Below are 17,637 nucleotides of genomic sequence, written 5' to 3' on the forward strand. Positions count from 1 at the left end.
CCCAAATTTCAGTGAATTCATTTTTATAGCAGACGAGTTCCGGCACGGACCACAATCTTTTCCAATATAATAGCGGGCGTAAAGGCATAACCTCCTCAATAGGGAGTAGCCCTAGGTCCATGCGCAATGGTACAAGTGGGGTGCTTACAGGAAGACCCAGTATATTCTTAACAAATACGTGTTCCACCTTGGCTAAATTTAGAGATGTTTGATGCCCCCAAAGATTGGCCCCATATAGAGCTGCCGATCTAGCCTGAACAATATAGATTTCAATTACTGGAGCCGCAGGCTTGAATTCGGACTCTCTATGCAACTTCTGGATCCCCCCCACCACCTTTGTTAGCTTCAGTGCGGCTTTGGCCACCTGCGAATCCCATTCCAAGTGTTCTCCCAAGGTGATACCCAGATATTCAAAGGTCTTCACTCTCTCGAGTGGGATTCCACCTAGGAGGGGGTTTGGGCGTGTCTGCCTCGGCGGGTTAAAGATCATGAACTTAGTTTTATCTAGGTTTATCTCCAATCCCCTAGATACACAGAAGTCGGCAAAGCCATCAAAGATGCATTGGATGCCCGTTGAAGTCTTGGACAACAACAAAGTGTCGTCCGCAAACATCAGGGCGGGCACCCGACCGGTGGCTAGCTTCGGGGCATCAATATTCATTCCTCCGAGGAGGTGATCAACCAATCCATTTATGTAAAGACAGAAAAGGGTGGGAGCCAGGACGCAGCCCTGGCGCACCCCATGGTTGACCGGGAAACGGCCTGACAATTCCCCATGCTTCCCACACCTTACACGAGCGTAAGTGCCAATATGGAGTCTCATTAAAACGTTGAGTAAGTAGCGTGGTAGGCCCAGTTCATGTAATACCCTCCACAGTTTATTTCTAGGCACCAGGTCAAATGCCGACCGCAGGTCAACAAAGATCATGTAGAGGCTGCCACCCTCTACAGTCACAGTTTTCCAATATTGGACCTGCAGTCTAAATAGCTGGTCCACCGTTGATGTGCCCTGTCTAAAACCAGCCTGGAAAGGAGATAAAATCTCATTACCCTCTATCCAACTCTGTATTCTACCTAGAATGATTCGACCCATCAATTTTTGCGTCACGTCTATGAGGCTGATTGGCCCGTAGTTAGACGGTTTGAGGGGGCAACCTTTTTTGAAGATAGGGACTATTTCAGCACCCCGCCATGTATCCGGGGGATCCATGCCGTTTAGTATGGCATTAAAAAGAACACGTAGATAAGGGGCCCATATTTTCGGTTCGGAATGGTATAGATCTCCCGGTATCTTGTCCAGACTAGGGGCCTTGTTTGGAGCTAACTTCAGAATAGCAACCTCTACCTCCGTCGAAGTAATCTCCCAGGCCCCCTCCAGTCGATGCTCGTGGGGGAGGCATGAGAGAGTAATCTCGGGGTTATCGTTGCTCAGGGAGGAATACAAAGACCCAAAATGCAATTCCCAGGCCGATGTAGCTATATTTGGTTCATTGGCCAAGTTGCCTGCCCTGCTCCCACAGCTAACAATTGTCCAAAATGATTTAAAATCTTTGGACTTAAGTGCAGCTCTAAGATCTTCCCATTTATCTGCATCCCACTCTTTTCTCCCCTTCTGGATAGCCTGTTTATATAAGCGCTGACAATGATTAATCTTGGTTTTGTCCTGTGACTTGACCACAAGGAGCAGGTCCTTTTTAGCTTCCCTACAGTGGGCATTGTACCAGGAATGGGCTACAACTCGATTTGCCTTTGGTCTTCCTTCAGGATAAAACACACCAGAAAGATTCTGAATGAGCCCCTGGTGTATTTTCAAGGGCTCATCGCAAGTCCCTGAGTGCATGGCTTTATCAAGCACCTCACCCATGTCACTCAGGCATGGCAGGGACCTTCGGTACACATCAGCGAGTTTTTCTGGGGAGCCTAATATCTGTGGCCACTTGACTCTCCACCTATTATTGGTTAGTAGGAGCGGCGGACCATACAAATTTCGATCCAGGACTAGATTTGGCATACCCATACTGTCTGCTTTTAACATCATGACCAAGGGGTTATGGTCACTATCTTTCCTGTCATATATCTTGAAATCCAGGACCATTCCCCAAGTTCTGGGTTCGACCAGGATGTAATCCAAGATGGAGTTATGGCCTTCTCTATTAAATGTCATACGCCCCGGTCTATCTGATTTTGTCCTCCCGTTACAGGCTCTAAGAAAGGACAAAAGAGTAAACAAATTGATTTGTAACACCAGGGGAGTCCAGGCTCTAACTACTGTAATCTGGGCTCACTACCAATAAGAGCCTACACAGCAAGATGGGTCACCCTGGGCGACAGAACGGGCCCCGCTTGCCAGGCCCAACTGGAGTCACTGGCCCACCTATTGTTTGTCTGCCCAGCATACGATGCCCCTCGTTGAGCGTGGCACACGCCAATTTGTAGGTCACTGGACACCAGAAGGAGTGGTGACACACAAAGAATACTGCGCACTGACACCTCATCCCCCATTGCCATTGCAGAAGCAAAATTCCTGGGATGGACCTGGGCTATTAGATCGCAGTCACTCCATGTACATTGAAGGTTTGTTATTTGCTAATCTTAATTTGCACAGGTATATATGACGCATGCAAATACGTGTTAGCCACTCGTGATTCAACCTCTGTATCCCAGTATTATCTAATATTATGAATTGCAATTGTTTTTATACGTTTTAGCATTTCCCGTCGTTTAAACAGTTTTACTGTGTTTTATTATTCCTGATCTCTCATTTTAAGCACCCTAAAAATGGTTTTAACTGTGTTTTTGTATTGTGTCCTATGGAATACTTACAGTATGTTATGTGCTTTTAAGACACATATGTCGAATAAAGCTTGTTGATTGATTGATGGAATTTGTAAGTCGTGTACTAACCTCTGAAATTGCATTATTGTTTTCCCTCCATAGGTTAACATGGATTGCATCAAGTATCTTTGGTCCTAAGTGATGAACATACAAAGAGTAATATTTTTTACAAACAATTGGTCTTGGATTTAGTCAAGTGTGTGTAATCATTTCTTGCCTGAGTGGGTACAACAAATGCTTAATAGAGCCTTCTGATAAGCCTAACTGCTTGCCCACACTACCACAAAAGAGAGCATTAGTATTGCTTACTTTAGCCTCTGCAAAGCCTCTGGGGATCCACTTAGCTCTGTGCACACTATACCTTACTTTGCTACAGTATATATAGAGCCCGCTTCCTACAACATGATACATAAAAGAAAAAGTGGCAGCAAAATGGAGAAGGCAATGAAGCGTTAGGTGAGACCAGAGTGCTGAGTCAAGTCAATTCAAAATCACTTTTTTCGATTCACATTCATGAAGAAAATAAGAGTTCAAATATACAAAAAATATCATCATTTTACAAGATGTAATAATTCAAATTACCTAATAAATCAATAATTAAGAACAGATAAAAATGTACAATTCATTCCAAGCTATTGTGCAATCTCCTAGTCTTTAAAGAAAGGCATAGAAAGGACGTGACACAATTACAAACAGTGGTCAGCCAACATTTGTAAGAAGAACATTCCTGGGCTACATTGTCTAAATTTTTATTTGCGCATAATTGGGAATATAAATCTTTTTCAGGGCTCCGAATAAAACTTTCAGAAGAAAAAAATATGAAGGTTGGATTGTGAAGACACAAAATCTCATGGACAAAGCGGAAGCACTTGTAGAGAAAAATTTCCCGCTGGATGGCCCAACATGCAGGGTATAAGGTTTAAACAGATCCCAAGTAATATAAATCTATGGCGTTGATTTGTCATCTTCAGTAAGTATAGCCACACATATTTCGTGGAGTTGATTTTAAATCTTTCTTTTGCCATTGTGTTTAAAAATTGGCTTTTTATTACCTTTTTTTAGTTAAGTGAACATTTACTTGGCGTATCAAAGATAAATTCTAAACCTAAATAAATTAAGTTGCTTTTTACATACGAGATCCAAGGGATCCTATGTGTATGTTTCAGGCTGAGACAGTCTTCTACGAACTGTTGAGTAAGTTTGACAGATTACCTTCTCCAAATGGAGTGTCATAAAAGGATTTTGACTTATTAGGTCATCAAAGCACACAATATACATATAAAACAAATACACATGATTTCCAAGTTGAATTCATAAAAAAATCATTATAAAATCAATGTACACTTTCTAGGATGGAATTATAAAATCTTTAAAAAAACACTATATACAATATAAAATATTGTATAAAAATGAGTTAATTAAAATTTCATAGTTACTTTAAAACAAGCTATCCAGTTAAGTGGGAGGCAAATGGCTACTCAAACATGTGATACAGCGAGACCGATGCATTTAGTGGGCTATTCTCTCCTTGAGGGACGTTGCTCTGATTGCCCATACCCACCCCAAGAATTTCGCCATGGCAACAACTATCACTTCAGATGTGTCACTTCTTAGGATTCTCTCTGCCTCCTGTGCCCTTCTTGTTCCTAAAGGTTTGCATGTTGGGGAGAACCAGATACGCCGCGGAGCTCTGTAGCTGTCGCATTCCAATAGCACATGGGATAAAGATTAATTTCCAGACTGGCACACCAAGCACGAATCATCACAAGATGTGGACCATTTGCTAGTGAAGGCTCTTATGGGCAGTGTACCAACCCTGAACTGGAAATATAATTTACGCTCAAAGGGCTTTGTGATAATGTCCCAATAACGATCTAACTCAGGTACTGATTTACGGCATAAGAAACGGCCAGTAGGGGAGGTTGACTCACAGTTCCTCACAAGATCTGTGTGGGCCATTTCCCAGTATTTAGCTTTCAGGATCTGCTTTGAGGGGAATATAGCATTCTCTGGGTCATCTCACAGCGAGCTCATACCCATACAAAATAATGTGGTTCTAAGCTGTCTTAGCCATCTTATTTTACGTGAACTATCCACCCTAATTTCATCCAGTCGCATACTCTGCTAGCTCTGGAGTAGACCATAGTCTCCACCAGTACAACAAAGGACGCAATTTTGCAATTTCTGTGATTGGCTTCCGCCCAAGGTCAATCAGCAAAGGGCACATCGGGGTGCTCTGGGGCAATCTCGCTATATTTCCAAGGAACTTATTTTCCGAGATGGTTAATTTGGCTAGTTTCTCGTCGTCACAAAGTTCAGCACCATATAAGGCAGAACTGATTACCTTCATACTATATATCTCCATGGCGGGGCTGATTATCTTAGTAAAAGAGGTGTTATATTCTTTTAACAATACCCCTGCCAGTTGCCTATGTTTCAATGATGCTAGATCAACTTAATGTGACCATCTTAGCCGCTCCTGGATATGAACCCCCAGGTATGTGAACTCCTTGACCTGATCAAGCTTGATGTTATTTAGTCTGATGCCTCCTTTAAATGCCCTATGTGGGTTAAAGGTCATCAGTTTTGTTTTGTACACGTTGACCTCCAATCCCCGTCGAGCACAAAACTCTTCAAAGATTGAGAGGGCCCCCTGAAACCCACTCGGTGTTTCAGAGAGGATCAATGTGTTGTCCGCAAACATCAGTTTGCTTGGAGGGGGAATAAGATACCGTCTTCATCGATCCAATCCTGCACTTTATTTAAAACCAGCCTGCCCATTACCTTTTGGAGCAAGTCAATGAGGCTGATAGTTCCCTGGGCACCCTTTGTCTCCTTTTTTAAAGACGGGGATGATCTCCGCGCCTTTCCAGGAATCTGGAATCGGCGACCACTGAGCTATAGCATTTGACAATCGGAAAATATATACGCTCCACCTTGCCTTATTGATTCAGAAAAGGGGGTGGTGATGAACAGAGTGCCTGAATTAAGCAGACCACTCTTACCCAGTCCAAAGATCAGGGCTTGATCCATCACCGTTTTTTAGCTCACTGCACCATCCCAGCTCAGAACTTGGCTATATGCAAATTAGTCTGTTCCTGTCCCAGTGCATGATGGGAACAGGGCAAACCAAACTACCAAGCCAATTCTTATACTGGGAAGGAAACAAGCTTCCGGGGACCGGTTTCTGCCATTTCAGGCGTCGTCGGCCCGGCTTGCTTGAATCCTGATGGTGCAATGAGCAAGGGACTCACATCTGAGTATACCCTTCCACGCATATGGTGGACAAAATGATTCAGAAAAGGGGGTGGTGATGAACAGAGTGCCTGAATTATTGGCAAGAAATACATCCCCTGGTATTACATCCAAGCCAGGGGCTTTTTCTGCCATGATAGATTTTAAGGCCACCTCAACATCCGCCCTACTAAATGCTTCCCCAATAAAAAACTGTTTAGCAAAACTGACTTCACCATCATGCTCACTAGCCGCATATTGTAGTTTAAAGTGGTTAACCCACTCTAATGGTGAGACATGGTTAAGGGGCTTAGCAGCATGCCCTCCTCTGTTCCATTTATAGATATTCCAAAATTGCTTTGGATTCCTATTATCATCCCATCTTTTGCTGTCCCATTTCCTTTTCGCTTTACGTATTGCCCCCGATAGGTTGCCCTTGCTAATCGTACCTGTGCTAGATCCCCTAATTTTATAGCATCTCTCAACTCTGCACGCGACCTTTTGCAGTCGGCACTATACTATTCCTGTACTTTAGGTATAAATACCTTTTCGGTTTACTATTCTACAGAGTGCATACGCAAGTTGTAGGAGAGTAGGGTCTGCTATCCTATGGTCACCCCAATTTCTGCTTTTTGCTTCACTGGTTTTCGACTTAATGTGGCTGTGGGCCTGCTAATCAGACCCACAGCCTGCTGTTCACTCTCTAAATTCACAGACATGTACTATAGGTACATAACCAATTTGGTACTGGACACCTTGTCAGCCCCTATACAGTGCACTATAGGTGCCATGGGCATAGGTGCATCCAAGGCCTATCAGGGGCTGCAGCATATCTTTTGCCACCCCTGGCTGGTACTTAAATCGACACAACTGGCTGTTCACACAGCTGGGGCAAGGTGGTGTAATCACCCCTTGCTTAGATATAGTATACCTATGTCTAAACCTATATCTGGACACATATATACCTATAAGTCACTCCTATGGCAGGCCTTAACAATCCTGGAGGCAGAGTGCTTGGTTTTATGTGAGATGGTACTCTAGCATGAGCTGAGCCTGTCTGCAGCTTTCAGAACCATTTCCTTATAGCTGTTCTAGTGATACTGCCATACCATATACTCTTAAGTGCATTATAATCCTCGCGGTTAATACTAACTTTGGTTTGGCTTTATCAAAACATGTCGTGTTTGGTGTCATACATTTTGGAATACTACCCCCTCGCCAATTCTGGCGACGGGGGTAGCATTCCACCCTTCTAGAGGGAGAAGACATGTTACTTACTGCAAATGCGGTTAATCCTAACCAGAGCCCCAGCATCACAAAATGGATGCTGCTGCCACAGACACGAGTCTGGCCTCCTGCTGCTGACCGAAACTCGACAGAGGAGGCTCGATCAAAGGATCTCCTGTCACGGGGAGGTGCTACACCACCCCAGACAGGAGATAGTGGATTGTAGCAGGGAGGGTTGAATGAAATAGACACTGCCTGGGGCGCACAAGGTGTCCCTGGGCAGATTCCAGTCAAACCGGTTCTGGGGCCATCCTGCCCCAGTCCTGGCGCGAAACTGGACAAAGGGAAAGGGGTGTAACCACCCCCTTCCTGGGTCCTACCCATAGGAGGGACCTAGCAGGTAATCCAGCCCCCAGATTTGGAATATAGGTGGGAGCAGTGCCAATGCACATCAGATTATCCTGACTGAAACTTATGAAACGAAACTCTGGACCCTTCGACATCCCACTCGACGTGGAAGACTGAAGAATCTCCCTTGTGGTCAAGGAGTGACCACCCTGTGCAAACAGGCACCATCCAGCACCTCGACGTTTGCTTTGTTGCAGTTCCCGCCGGAACTTGAGCGACAGAGATCGACAACAGCCAGCTTTTCTGCCTTCCAACAGCCCGATCCACAGTCCATGCAGAGCTGGGACCCGTGGAGGCGACCTGAAGCGTGGGAGCGGCCATCTTGAATAAACCACGAAGCGCTGACCGTGCAGCACCCGAGGCTCCCTCGAAGCTGTGCATTGGAGTCCGAGAAGCTCCAGCCCCGAGCAGCTTGTGCACCGAAGCTCACCCCTCCACACTCGACGAGTGCTGCGTGGGGCCCTTTTGCATTTTCCTGCTCGACGCGTTGGTCCAATCACTTGCCCGTTGGCTAGTGGCCCCAGTACCGACGAAACCTTGAATTTACACAGCTGATCTGGTTGCTCCAGATTGGCACTCGCTCCCCTGAAAAGGAGCACCCGCTCAGACCTTGCTGGTCCGAGTGTTAAGCCTTCTTCGAATCCTGCGTGGGTTGCCTTTGCCAAGGCTTGTTGACACCGATCCGGAAGCCGACACCGCCGACAGCGAGAGCCTTTGTGGGACAGCTCGTGATCCACTCCAGGACATCCTCGGTGACCCAGAGTCCACGTGGCAGCGGAGACAAGGCACCCGACATCAACCTGATTGCGCCCGACATCGCCTGGTTCCTTCCTGGTTCCTTCCTGGTCACTGGCTAGTGACCCAGACTCTGTCCCCTCTGCTTTCAGGTACCCTTCAACTTCGATCCACCCTTGGATCGCACCGGACACTTCTCTTCTGGACGCCTGCAGCATCTTCATCCTCAGGCACCATCGAATCTCCCTTGTGGTCAAGGAGTGACCACCCTGTGCAAACAGGCACCATCCAGCACCTCGACGTTTGCTTTGTTGCAGTTCCCGCCGGAACTCGAGCGACAGAGATCGACAAGAGCCAGCTTTCCTGCCTTCCAACAGCCCGATCCACAGTCCATGCAGAGCTGGGACCCGTGGAGGCGACCTGAAGCGTGGGAGAGGCCATCTTGAATAAACCACGAAGCGCTGACCGTGCAGCACCCGAGGCTCCCTCGAAGCTGTGCATTGGAGTCTGAGAAGCTCCAGCCCCGAGCAGCTTGTGCACCGAAGCTCACCCCTCCACACTCGACGAGTGCTGCGTGGGGCCCTTTTGCATTTTCCTGCTCGATGCGTTGGTCCGGTCACTTGCCCGTTGGCTAGTGGCCCCAGTACCGACGAAACCTTGAATTTACACAGCTGATCTGGTTGCTCCAGATTGGCACTCGCTCCCCTGAAAAGGAGCACCCGCTCAGACCTTGCTGGTCCGAGTATTAAGCCTTCTTCGAATCCTGCGTGGGTTGCCTTTGCCAAGGCTTGTTGACTCAGATCCAGAGGCCGACACTGCCGACAGCGAGAGCCTTCGTGGGACAGCTCGTAATCCACTCCAGGACATCCTCGGTGACCCAGAGTCCACGTGGCAGCGGAGACAAGGCATCCGACATCAACCTGATTGCGCCCGACATCGCCTGGTTCCTTCCTGGTTCCTTCCTGGTCACTGGCTAGTGACCCAGACTCTGTCTCCTCTGCTTTCAGGTACCCTTCAACTTCGATCCACCCTTGGATCGCACCGGACACTTCTCTTCTGGACGCCTGCAGCATCTCCATCCACAGGCACCATCGAACTGCGTGACGAAACCCGACACAGGTTGGCACCTGTGCACCCGCGTCCTGTGGGTGAGGTAACTTACTAGCGCCGGTGTTCCCACACTGGTACACACCTCTAGTGCCTAAGTCTAAAGTTTGGTAGTCCTAGTCCAGTTGGAAGACTTCTTTTGCAATAACATTGTAACTTTTACGCACCATTGACTTTACATTGGTGCAAGCCGTGCTTCCCGCACTGCACCCGAATCCCGCGGGCTACTCCCGCCCTAACTGCTGTTAGTGCATCGTAGTCCAAGCGATTCCCAAGGCCCTAGGCCTTACCCCAGATCGATTAGTGATTGTTATACCACTTTTTTGATATATGGTTTGAGTGGCCACCGGCCTCATCCAAAACATGCAACTTGTCTATGTTATACTGTGCTTTTATTTAAACGCTTGTGCTTCATTGCTCATAAAGAGTAGTGGGGATTATTCTAAGAATAAATACATATATTTTGATAATATATAACTTGTGTGGTGTCCTTTCATTTGATATTACAGGATTGTATATGGTAAAACAGCTGGCTTCACATGTCCTTTGGAGTTAAGCCTTTAAGGCGGCTTAGTCCATGCTACCCCTAGGATAGCTTGTCTATAAGGTTGACTTACAACCACCACTATAAGGGATTGTTTGGACTGATACAAGGTGCCCACAGAACTGTGGACATCCTATACCAGGCCAACTTCTCACATTGGTGAGGAGCGGTACGGATTTGAGCTTGCTGTTGTTTTACCTTTACAATCTTTTTATCAAATTGAAAGATCACATTAAGTACCATAGGTACATATAAATAAAAGCTTAGCATATTTGAGTTCTACTGAACTTAGTGGTTGTAGGTAGAAGGGCTTAGCACACCCTGACTACAACTCACCAGTAAGGGACAGTAGGAAAACACTTAGTGTAGGTAGGTGCATCACTTACACCACACTAGAGTCATGTCTGGCACAGGTGAGGCTACAGACTCTCTACCTGTGAAGGTTGACCCTCCACAGGCAACCTCCAGCTATGACAAATTCAGCTACAAAGACTTGAGTGCCTTGTGCACTGCAAGGAAGCTGAGAAAGGGTCATAACCCTACTATTCCTATCATGATAGCCATCCTAGAAAAAGATGACTTAGAGAGAGCTAAGGTAGTTCCCTCAGGATCAGGAGAAGGAGTAGATCCCCCAGAGACTGAGAACACCTCCCCAGAAGTAGAAAATGTGGAGGCAGACCCAGAATCTAATGGTGAAGATTCAGATGTGGATCAAGGGGATAACCAGGTACCAGTTGGAAGGCTTAGCCAAGCCAACTTGGACCTACATGGAAATGGAGAGGGCCAGCACCTCCCCAGAGTACATAACAGGATTCTCCCAGGCAATAGGAGAGAGAGAAGCCCTTCCAGGGATTCTCACATTTCTAGTGCCTCAAGGGAATCACAGAGAGGAATGACTTCCCCCTCAAAGAAGAGAGCATAAAGCCAGGATGAGAGCAGTTAATCTCCAGATAGAGAGAGAGGAATTAGCCCTGGCCAAAGCTAGACTTGCTCTTGCAAGAGAGCAGAGATTGAGTGGGGAGACTCCCACTGGTGGCAGCATTATCCCCAGGGATAAAGACAGGTCCTATGATCATAGAAACCTGAGTAAGATTGTGCCCCCCTACAAAGATGGGGATGATATCTACAAATGGATAACTGCTCTTGAGAGGGCCTGCATGGTACAGCAGGTCCCTGAGGATCAGTGGGCAGCAATCTTGTGGCTTCCTTTTCTGAGAAAGGGAGAGTTAAGCTCCTCACTGTTAGACCTGAGGATGCTAAAAACTACTCTGTCTTGAAGAGTGCTCTTATTGATGGGTTTGGCCTAACCACTCAGCAATACAGGTTGTTGTTCAGAGACACCCAAAAAGCACAGACTCAAGACTGGACTGATTGTGCCACTAAGGCTCTGGAGGGTTGATTGCAGGGAAGTAAAGTTTCAGACTATACAGGATTGTACAATCTTATAATGAGAGAGCAGATCCTTAATAACTGTCAAAACCAGCTATTGCATCAACACCTTGTAGACTCTGATCTGACCTCTCCCCAAGAATTGGGAAAGAAGGCAGACAAATGGGTCAGAACAAGGGTTAAGCAGAAACCCCAGAACCAAGGAGGTGATCAGAAGAAAGCAGATCAAAAGGGTGGTAATCAGAAAGATAAAGACCAGAAGTCTTCTACAGGCCCCCAAACTAATAATAAGGAGGGTGGTTCCCAAAATGGAAAGAAGAAGAAGAATGATGGCCCAAAGAAACCTTGGTGCAATACTTGTAAGTCCACTTCTCACTGGGGAAGTGAATGCACTAAAAGGAACCCAGTGGCTACTACTGCAGTCCCTAAGACACCTGCACCCCCTAGTACAGTAAGCAGTGGTAGTACACAACCCAAGGGGATAGTAGGGTTAACCCTGGGATCTGAGGGGGAGACTGGCTTAGTCAGGATCCCTACTCAGGCAGTTCTGATATGTGAGGGGGACATAGCTATGTCCTCTACTGTGAGTCCTAGTAACCTGGGCAAGTACAGACAGACGCCTTTAATCAATGACAAAATGGCTCAGGCCTACAGGGACACTTGTGCCAGTGTCACTATGGTGACACCTAACTTTGTGGACCCTGAACAGATGATACTAGGTGAGAATTACCTAGTGACCAATGCTAGCAACACCACTACTACACATAGTGTGGCTGTTGTTAATTTCTCCTGGGGAGGGGTAACTGGCCTCAAAAGGGTTGTTGTTAGTGCAGACCTCCCAGTTGACTGTTTGTTGGGCAATGATCTGGAGGAATCATTATGGTCAGAAGTGGAGTACAGGACTCATGCAGAAATGCTAGGGATTTCAGAACATGTGCTGGCTGTAACCAGGTCCCAGGCCAAGAAGTGCCTACCTGAACCTGTGGTGGATCTTGAAACTATAGACCAACCACAACCCAAGAGAAGGAACAAGAGGGTCAAGGCAGAGCCTTCCCACTTGCCCCAGGTTGAGGATCAGACCTCACATGAGGGTGATTCTGTGATCCAAGAGGAGACTGTCTCTGAAGAGCTTAAACCTGATCAGGTTGAGTTTCTGGGGACAGGGGGAGCCTCAAGGGCAGACCTGGGGCAGGCTCAATTGACTTGCCCTTCCCTTGAACCCCTCAGACAGCAAGCTGCTGCTGAGGCTGCAGGGAATGCTCAAGGTACCCATTCAGTGTATTGGGATGATGGGCTCCTTTATTCAGAGGCTAGAGACCCCAAGCCTGGTGCAACCAGGAGGTTGGTCATACCTTTGCAATTTAGGGGCTTCCTTCTAACCTTGGCCCATGATATTCCCCTTGCAGGACACTTAGGCCAGAACAAGACTTGGGACAGGCTTGTCCCTCACTTTCACAGGCCTCATATGTCAGAGGATACCAAGGAGTTTTGTCGCTCCTGTGTCACCTGCCAAGCCAGTGGCAAATCAGGTGGCACAACAAAGGCCCCCCTTATACCACTACCTGTGGTGGGGGTGCCCTTTGAGAGAGTTGGGATTGACATTGTTGTACCAATGGATCCCCAAACAGCATCTGGGCACAGATTTATACTGGTGGTAGTGGATCATGCCACCAGGTACCCAGAGGCAATTCCCCTGAGGACCATAACAGCTCCTGTTGTGGCAAGGGCCCTACTTGGAGTTTTCTCCAGAGTGGGCTTTCCAAAGGAGGTACTTTCAGACAGATGTACAAACTTCATGTCTGGATACTTAAAGGCAATGTGGAAGGAGTGTGGAGTGAACTACAAGTTCACCACACCCTATCACCCACAGTGCAATGGGCTTGTTGAAAGGTTCAACAAGACCCTCAAGGGAATGATAAAAGGATTACCTGAAAAGCTCAGGCGTAGATGGGATATCCTTTTACCCTGCTTACTCTTTGCTTACAGAGAGGTCCCAGAGAAGGGGGTTGGCTACAGCCCTTTTGAACTTTTGTTTGGCCACCCTGTGAGGGATCCATTGTGTCTTGTGAGGGAAGGATGGAAGTTACCTCTCAAAAAGCCCAAACTTGATATTGTGGACTATGTACTTGGTCTCCGCTCCAGGATGGCTGAATACATGGAGAAAGCATCCAAAAACCTGGAGGCCAGCCAAGAATAACAGAAAGCTTGGCATGACCAAAAGGCTGTTCTGACTGAGTACCAGCCAGGACAGAATGTGTGGGTGTTGGAGCCAGTGGCCCAAGCAGCACTCCAGGACAAATGGTCTGGACCCTACACCATAATGGAAAAGAAGGGGGAAGTCACCTACACGGTGGACTTTGAAACCCCCAGGAACCCCCACAGGGTGATCCATGTGAACAGACTGAAAGCATTTGTTGACAGGGAAAGCACGGGCTTGCTCATGGCTACAGATGGGGAACAGGAGGAAGAGAGTGACCCTTTCCCAGACCTGCTTTCCCAAAACCCTGATGATGGCTCAGTTGATGGAGTAGCCTTGGCAGGCAGCCTCACTGACCAGCAACAGATGGACTGCAGACAAGTTTTGCAAGCCCATAGACATATGTTTTCACTCACACCCAGTCAGACTACCTGGTGCACCCATGTGGTGGACACTGGTGATAGTCTACCTGTGAAGAACAAAATTTACAGGCAACTTGACCATGTCAGAGATTGTATCAAGGCTGAGGTGCAGAAAATGTTAGAACTTGGAGTGATTGAGCCATCAGAGAGCCCCTGGGCCAGCCCAGTAGTCCTTGTGCCAAAACCTCATACCCAAGATGGAAAGAGAGAAATTAGATTTTGTGTGGACTATAGAGGTCTCAATGTTGTCACTAGGACAGATGCTCATCCCATTCCAAGGGCAGATGAGCTCATTGACAAATTGGCTTCTGCCAAGTTTCTGAGCACATTTGATCTGACAGCTGGCTATGGGCAAATCAGGTTAGCTGAAGAGTCAAAGGCCAAGACAGCATTCTCTACCCCCAGTGGGCATTATCAGTTTGTAGTGATGCCCTTTGGTTTGAAGAATGCACCTGCCACCTTCCGAAGGTTGGTGAATCAAGTCCTTTCTGGGTTGGATGACTTTTGTGCAGCATATCTAGATGATATTGCTGTCTTTAGCTCTACCTGGGAGGATCACCTGATCCACCTGAAGAAGGTTCTGGAGGCCCTGCAAAAGGCAGGCCTGACTATCAAGGCTACCAAGTGCCAGATAGGGCAGGGCAAGGTTGTGTACTTGGGCCACCTAGTAGGTGGGGGTCAAGTTCAACCATTGGAGAGCAAGATCCAGGCCATACAGGACTGGGCTCATCCAACTACCCAGACACAAGTCAGAGCCTTCTTGGGCCTGACTGGGTATTACAGAAAATTTGTAAAGAATTATGGGTCCATTGAGACACCATTAAAGGACTTGACATCCAAGAAGATGCCCAAAAAGGTTCAGTGGACAGTTAGCTGTTAAAGGGCATTTGATGACCTGAAGAAGGCCATGTGCTCTGCACCAATCCTTAAGAGTCCTGACTACTCCAAACAGTTCATTGTTCAAACAGATGCTTCTGAGTTGGTGGTGGGAGCTGTGCTTTCACAACTCAATGTAGATGGTCAAGACCAGCCCATTGCTTTCATTAGCAGAAGGCTGACCCCCAAAGAGAAATGTTGGTCAGCCATTGAGAGGGAGGCCTTTGCTGTGGTTTGGGCCCTGAAGAAGCTGAGGCCATACTTGTTTGGTACTCACTTCCTAATTCAGACAGACCATAAAAGCCCCTCTTGTGGCTTAATCAGATGTAGGGTGAAAACCCCAAACTACTCAGGTGGTCCATTTCCCTACAGGGGATGGACTTTACAGTGGAGCACCGCCCAGGGACTGACCATGGTAATGCAGATGGTCTCTCCATGTACTTCCACTTAGAACATGAAGACTTATCTGGTCAAGGTTAAGTTTAATGTCCCTGCGTTTTTGGGGGGGGGGGGGTGTAGGAGAGTAGGGTCTGCTATCCTATGGTCACCCCAATTTGTGCTTTTTGCTTCACTGGTTTTCGACTTAATGTGGCTGTGGGCCTGCTAATCAGACCCACAGCCTGCTGTTCTCTCTCTAAATTCACAGACATGTACTATAGGTACATAACCAATTTGGTACTGGACACCTTGTCAGCCCCTATACAGTGCACTATAGGTGCCATGGGCATAGGTGCACCCAAGGCCTACCAGGGGCTCCAGCATATCTTTTGCCACCCCTGGCCGGTACTTAAATCGACACAACTGGCTGTTCACACAGCTGGGGCAAGGTGATGTAATCACCCCTTGCTTAGATATAGTATACCTATGTCTAAACCTATATCTGGACACATATATACCTATAAGTCACTCCTATGGCAGGCCTTAACAATCCTGGAGGCAGAGTGCTTGGTTTTATGTGAGATGGTGCTCTAGCATGAGCTGAGCCTGTCTGCAGCTTTCGGAACAATTTCCTTATAGCTGTTCTAGTGATACTGCCATACCATATACTCTTAAGTGCATTATAATCCTCGCGGTTAATACTAACTTTGGTTTGGCTTTATCAAAACATGTCGTGTTTGGTGTCATACATTTTGGAATACTACCCCCTCGCCAATTCTGGCGACGGGAGTAGCATTCCACCCTTCTAGAGGGAGAAGACATGTTACTTACTGCAAATGCGGTTAATCCTAACCAGAGCCCCAGCATCACAAAATGGATGCTGCTGCCACAGACACGAGTCTGGCCTCCTGCTGCTGACCGAAACTCGACAGAGGAGGCTCGATCAAAGGATCTCCTGTCACAGGGAGGTGTTACACCACCCCAGACAGGAGATAGTGGATTGTAGCAGGGAGGGTTGAATGAAACTAGACACTGCCTGGGGCGCACAAGGTGTCCCTGGGCAGATTCCAGTCAAACCGGTTCTGGGGCAATCCTGCCCCAGTCCTGGCGCGAAACTGGACAAAGGGAAAGGGGTGTAACCACCCCCTTCCTGGGTCCCGCCCATAGGAGGGACCTAGCAGGTAATCCAGCCCCCAGATTTGGAATATAGGTGGGAGCAGTGCCAATGCACATCAGATTATCCTGACTGAAACTTATGAAACGAAACTCTGGACCCTTCGACATCCCACTCGACGTGGAAGACTGAAGAATCTCCCTTGTGGTCAAGGAGTGACCACCCTGTGCAAACAGGCACCATCCAGCACCTCGACGTTTGCTTTGTTGCAGTTCCCGCAGGAACTCGAGCGACAGAGATCGTCAAGAGCCAGCTTTCCTGCCTTCAAACAGCCCGATCCACAGTCCATGCAGAGCTGGGACCCGTGGAGGCGACCTAAAGCGTGGGAGCGGCCATCTTGAATAAACCACGAAGCGCTGACCGTGTAGCACCCAAGGCTCCCTCGAAGCTGTGCTTCGGAGTCTGAGAAGCTCCAGCCCCGAGCAGCTTGTGCACCGAAGCTCACCCCTCCACACTCGACGAGTGCTGCGTGGGGCCCTTTTGCATTTTCCTGCTCGACGCGTTGGTCCGGTCACTTGCCCGTTGGCTAGTGGCCCCAGTACCGACGAAACCTTGAATTTACACAGCTGATCTGGTTGCTCCAGATTGGCACTCGCTCCCCTGAAAAGGAGCACCCGCTCAGACCTTGTTGGTCCGAGTGTTAAGCCTTCTTCGAATCCTGCGTGGGTTGCCTTTGCCAAGGCTTGTTGACTCCGATCCGGAAGCCGACACCGCCGACAGCGAGAGCCTTCATGGGACAGCTCGTGATCCACTCCAGGACATCCTCAGTGACCCAGAGTCCACGTGGCAGCGGAGACAAGGCACCCGACATCAACCTGATTGCGCCCGACATCGCCTGGTTCCTTCCTGGTTCCTTCCTGGTCACTGGCTAGTGACCCAGACTCTGTCCCCTCTGCTTTCAGGTACCCTTCAACTTCGATCCACCCTTGGATCGCACCGGACACTTCTCTTCTGGACGCCTGCAGCATCTTCATCCTCAGGCACCATCGAACTGCGTGACGAAACCCGACACAGGTTGGCACCTGTGCACCCGCGTCCTGTGGGTGAGGTAACTTACTAGCGCCGGTGTTACCACACTGGTACACACCTCTAGTGCCTAAGTCTAAAGTTT

General features: G+C 47.9%; 1 protein-coding gene across 2 annotated transcripts in view; it reads right to left on the bottom strand.

Moving 5' to 3' along the window:
• The window catches only part of RCE1 (Ras converting CAAX endopeptidase 1), a 207,763-nt gene that overhangs the window by 72,485 nt on the left and 117,641 nt on the right, over positions 1–17,637 (bottom strand). The window contains exon 7 of one of the 2 annotated variants that reach the window (XM_078660862.1): positions 2,905–2,969. The exons of the other annotated variant lie outside the window; for it this stretch is intronic. Within the exon in view, the coding sequence (XP_078516988.1) occupies positions 2,905–2,969 (65 nt within the window). The remainder of the gene's footprint in view (positions 1–2,904; positions 2,970–17,637) is intronic. 2 annotated transcript variants of the gene reach the window in all.

The sequence above is a fragment of the Lissotriton helveticus genome, chromosome 9, assembly GCF_964261635.1.
Source record: "Lissotriton helveticus chromosome 9, aLisHel1.1, whole genome shotgun sequence".
Lineage (NCBI taxonomy): Eukaryota > Metazoa > Chordata > Amphibia > Caudata > Salamandridae > Lissotriton > Lissotriton helveticus.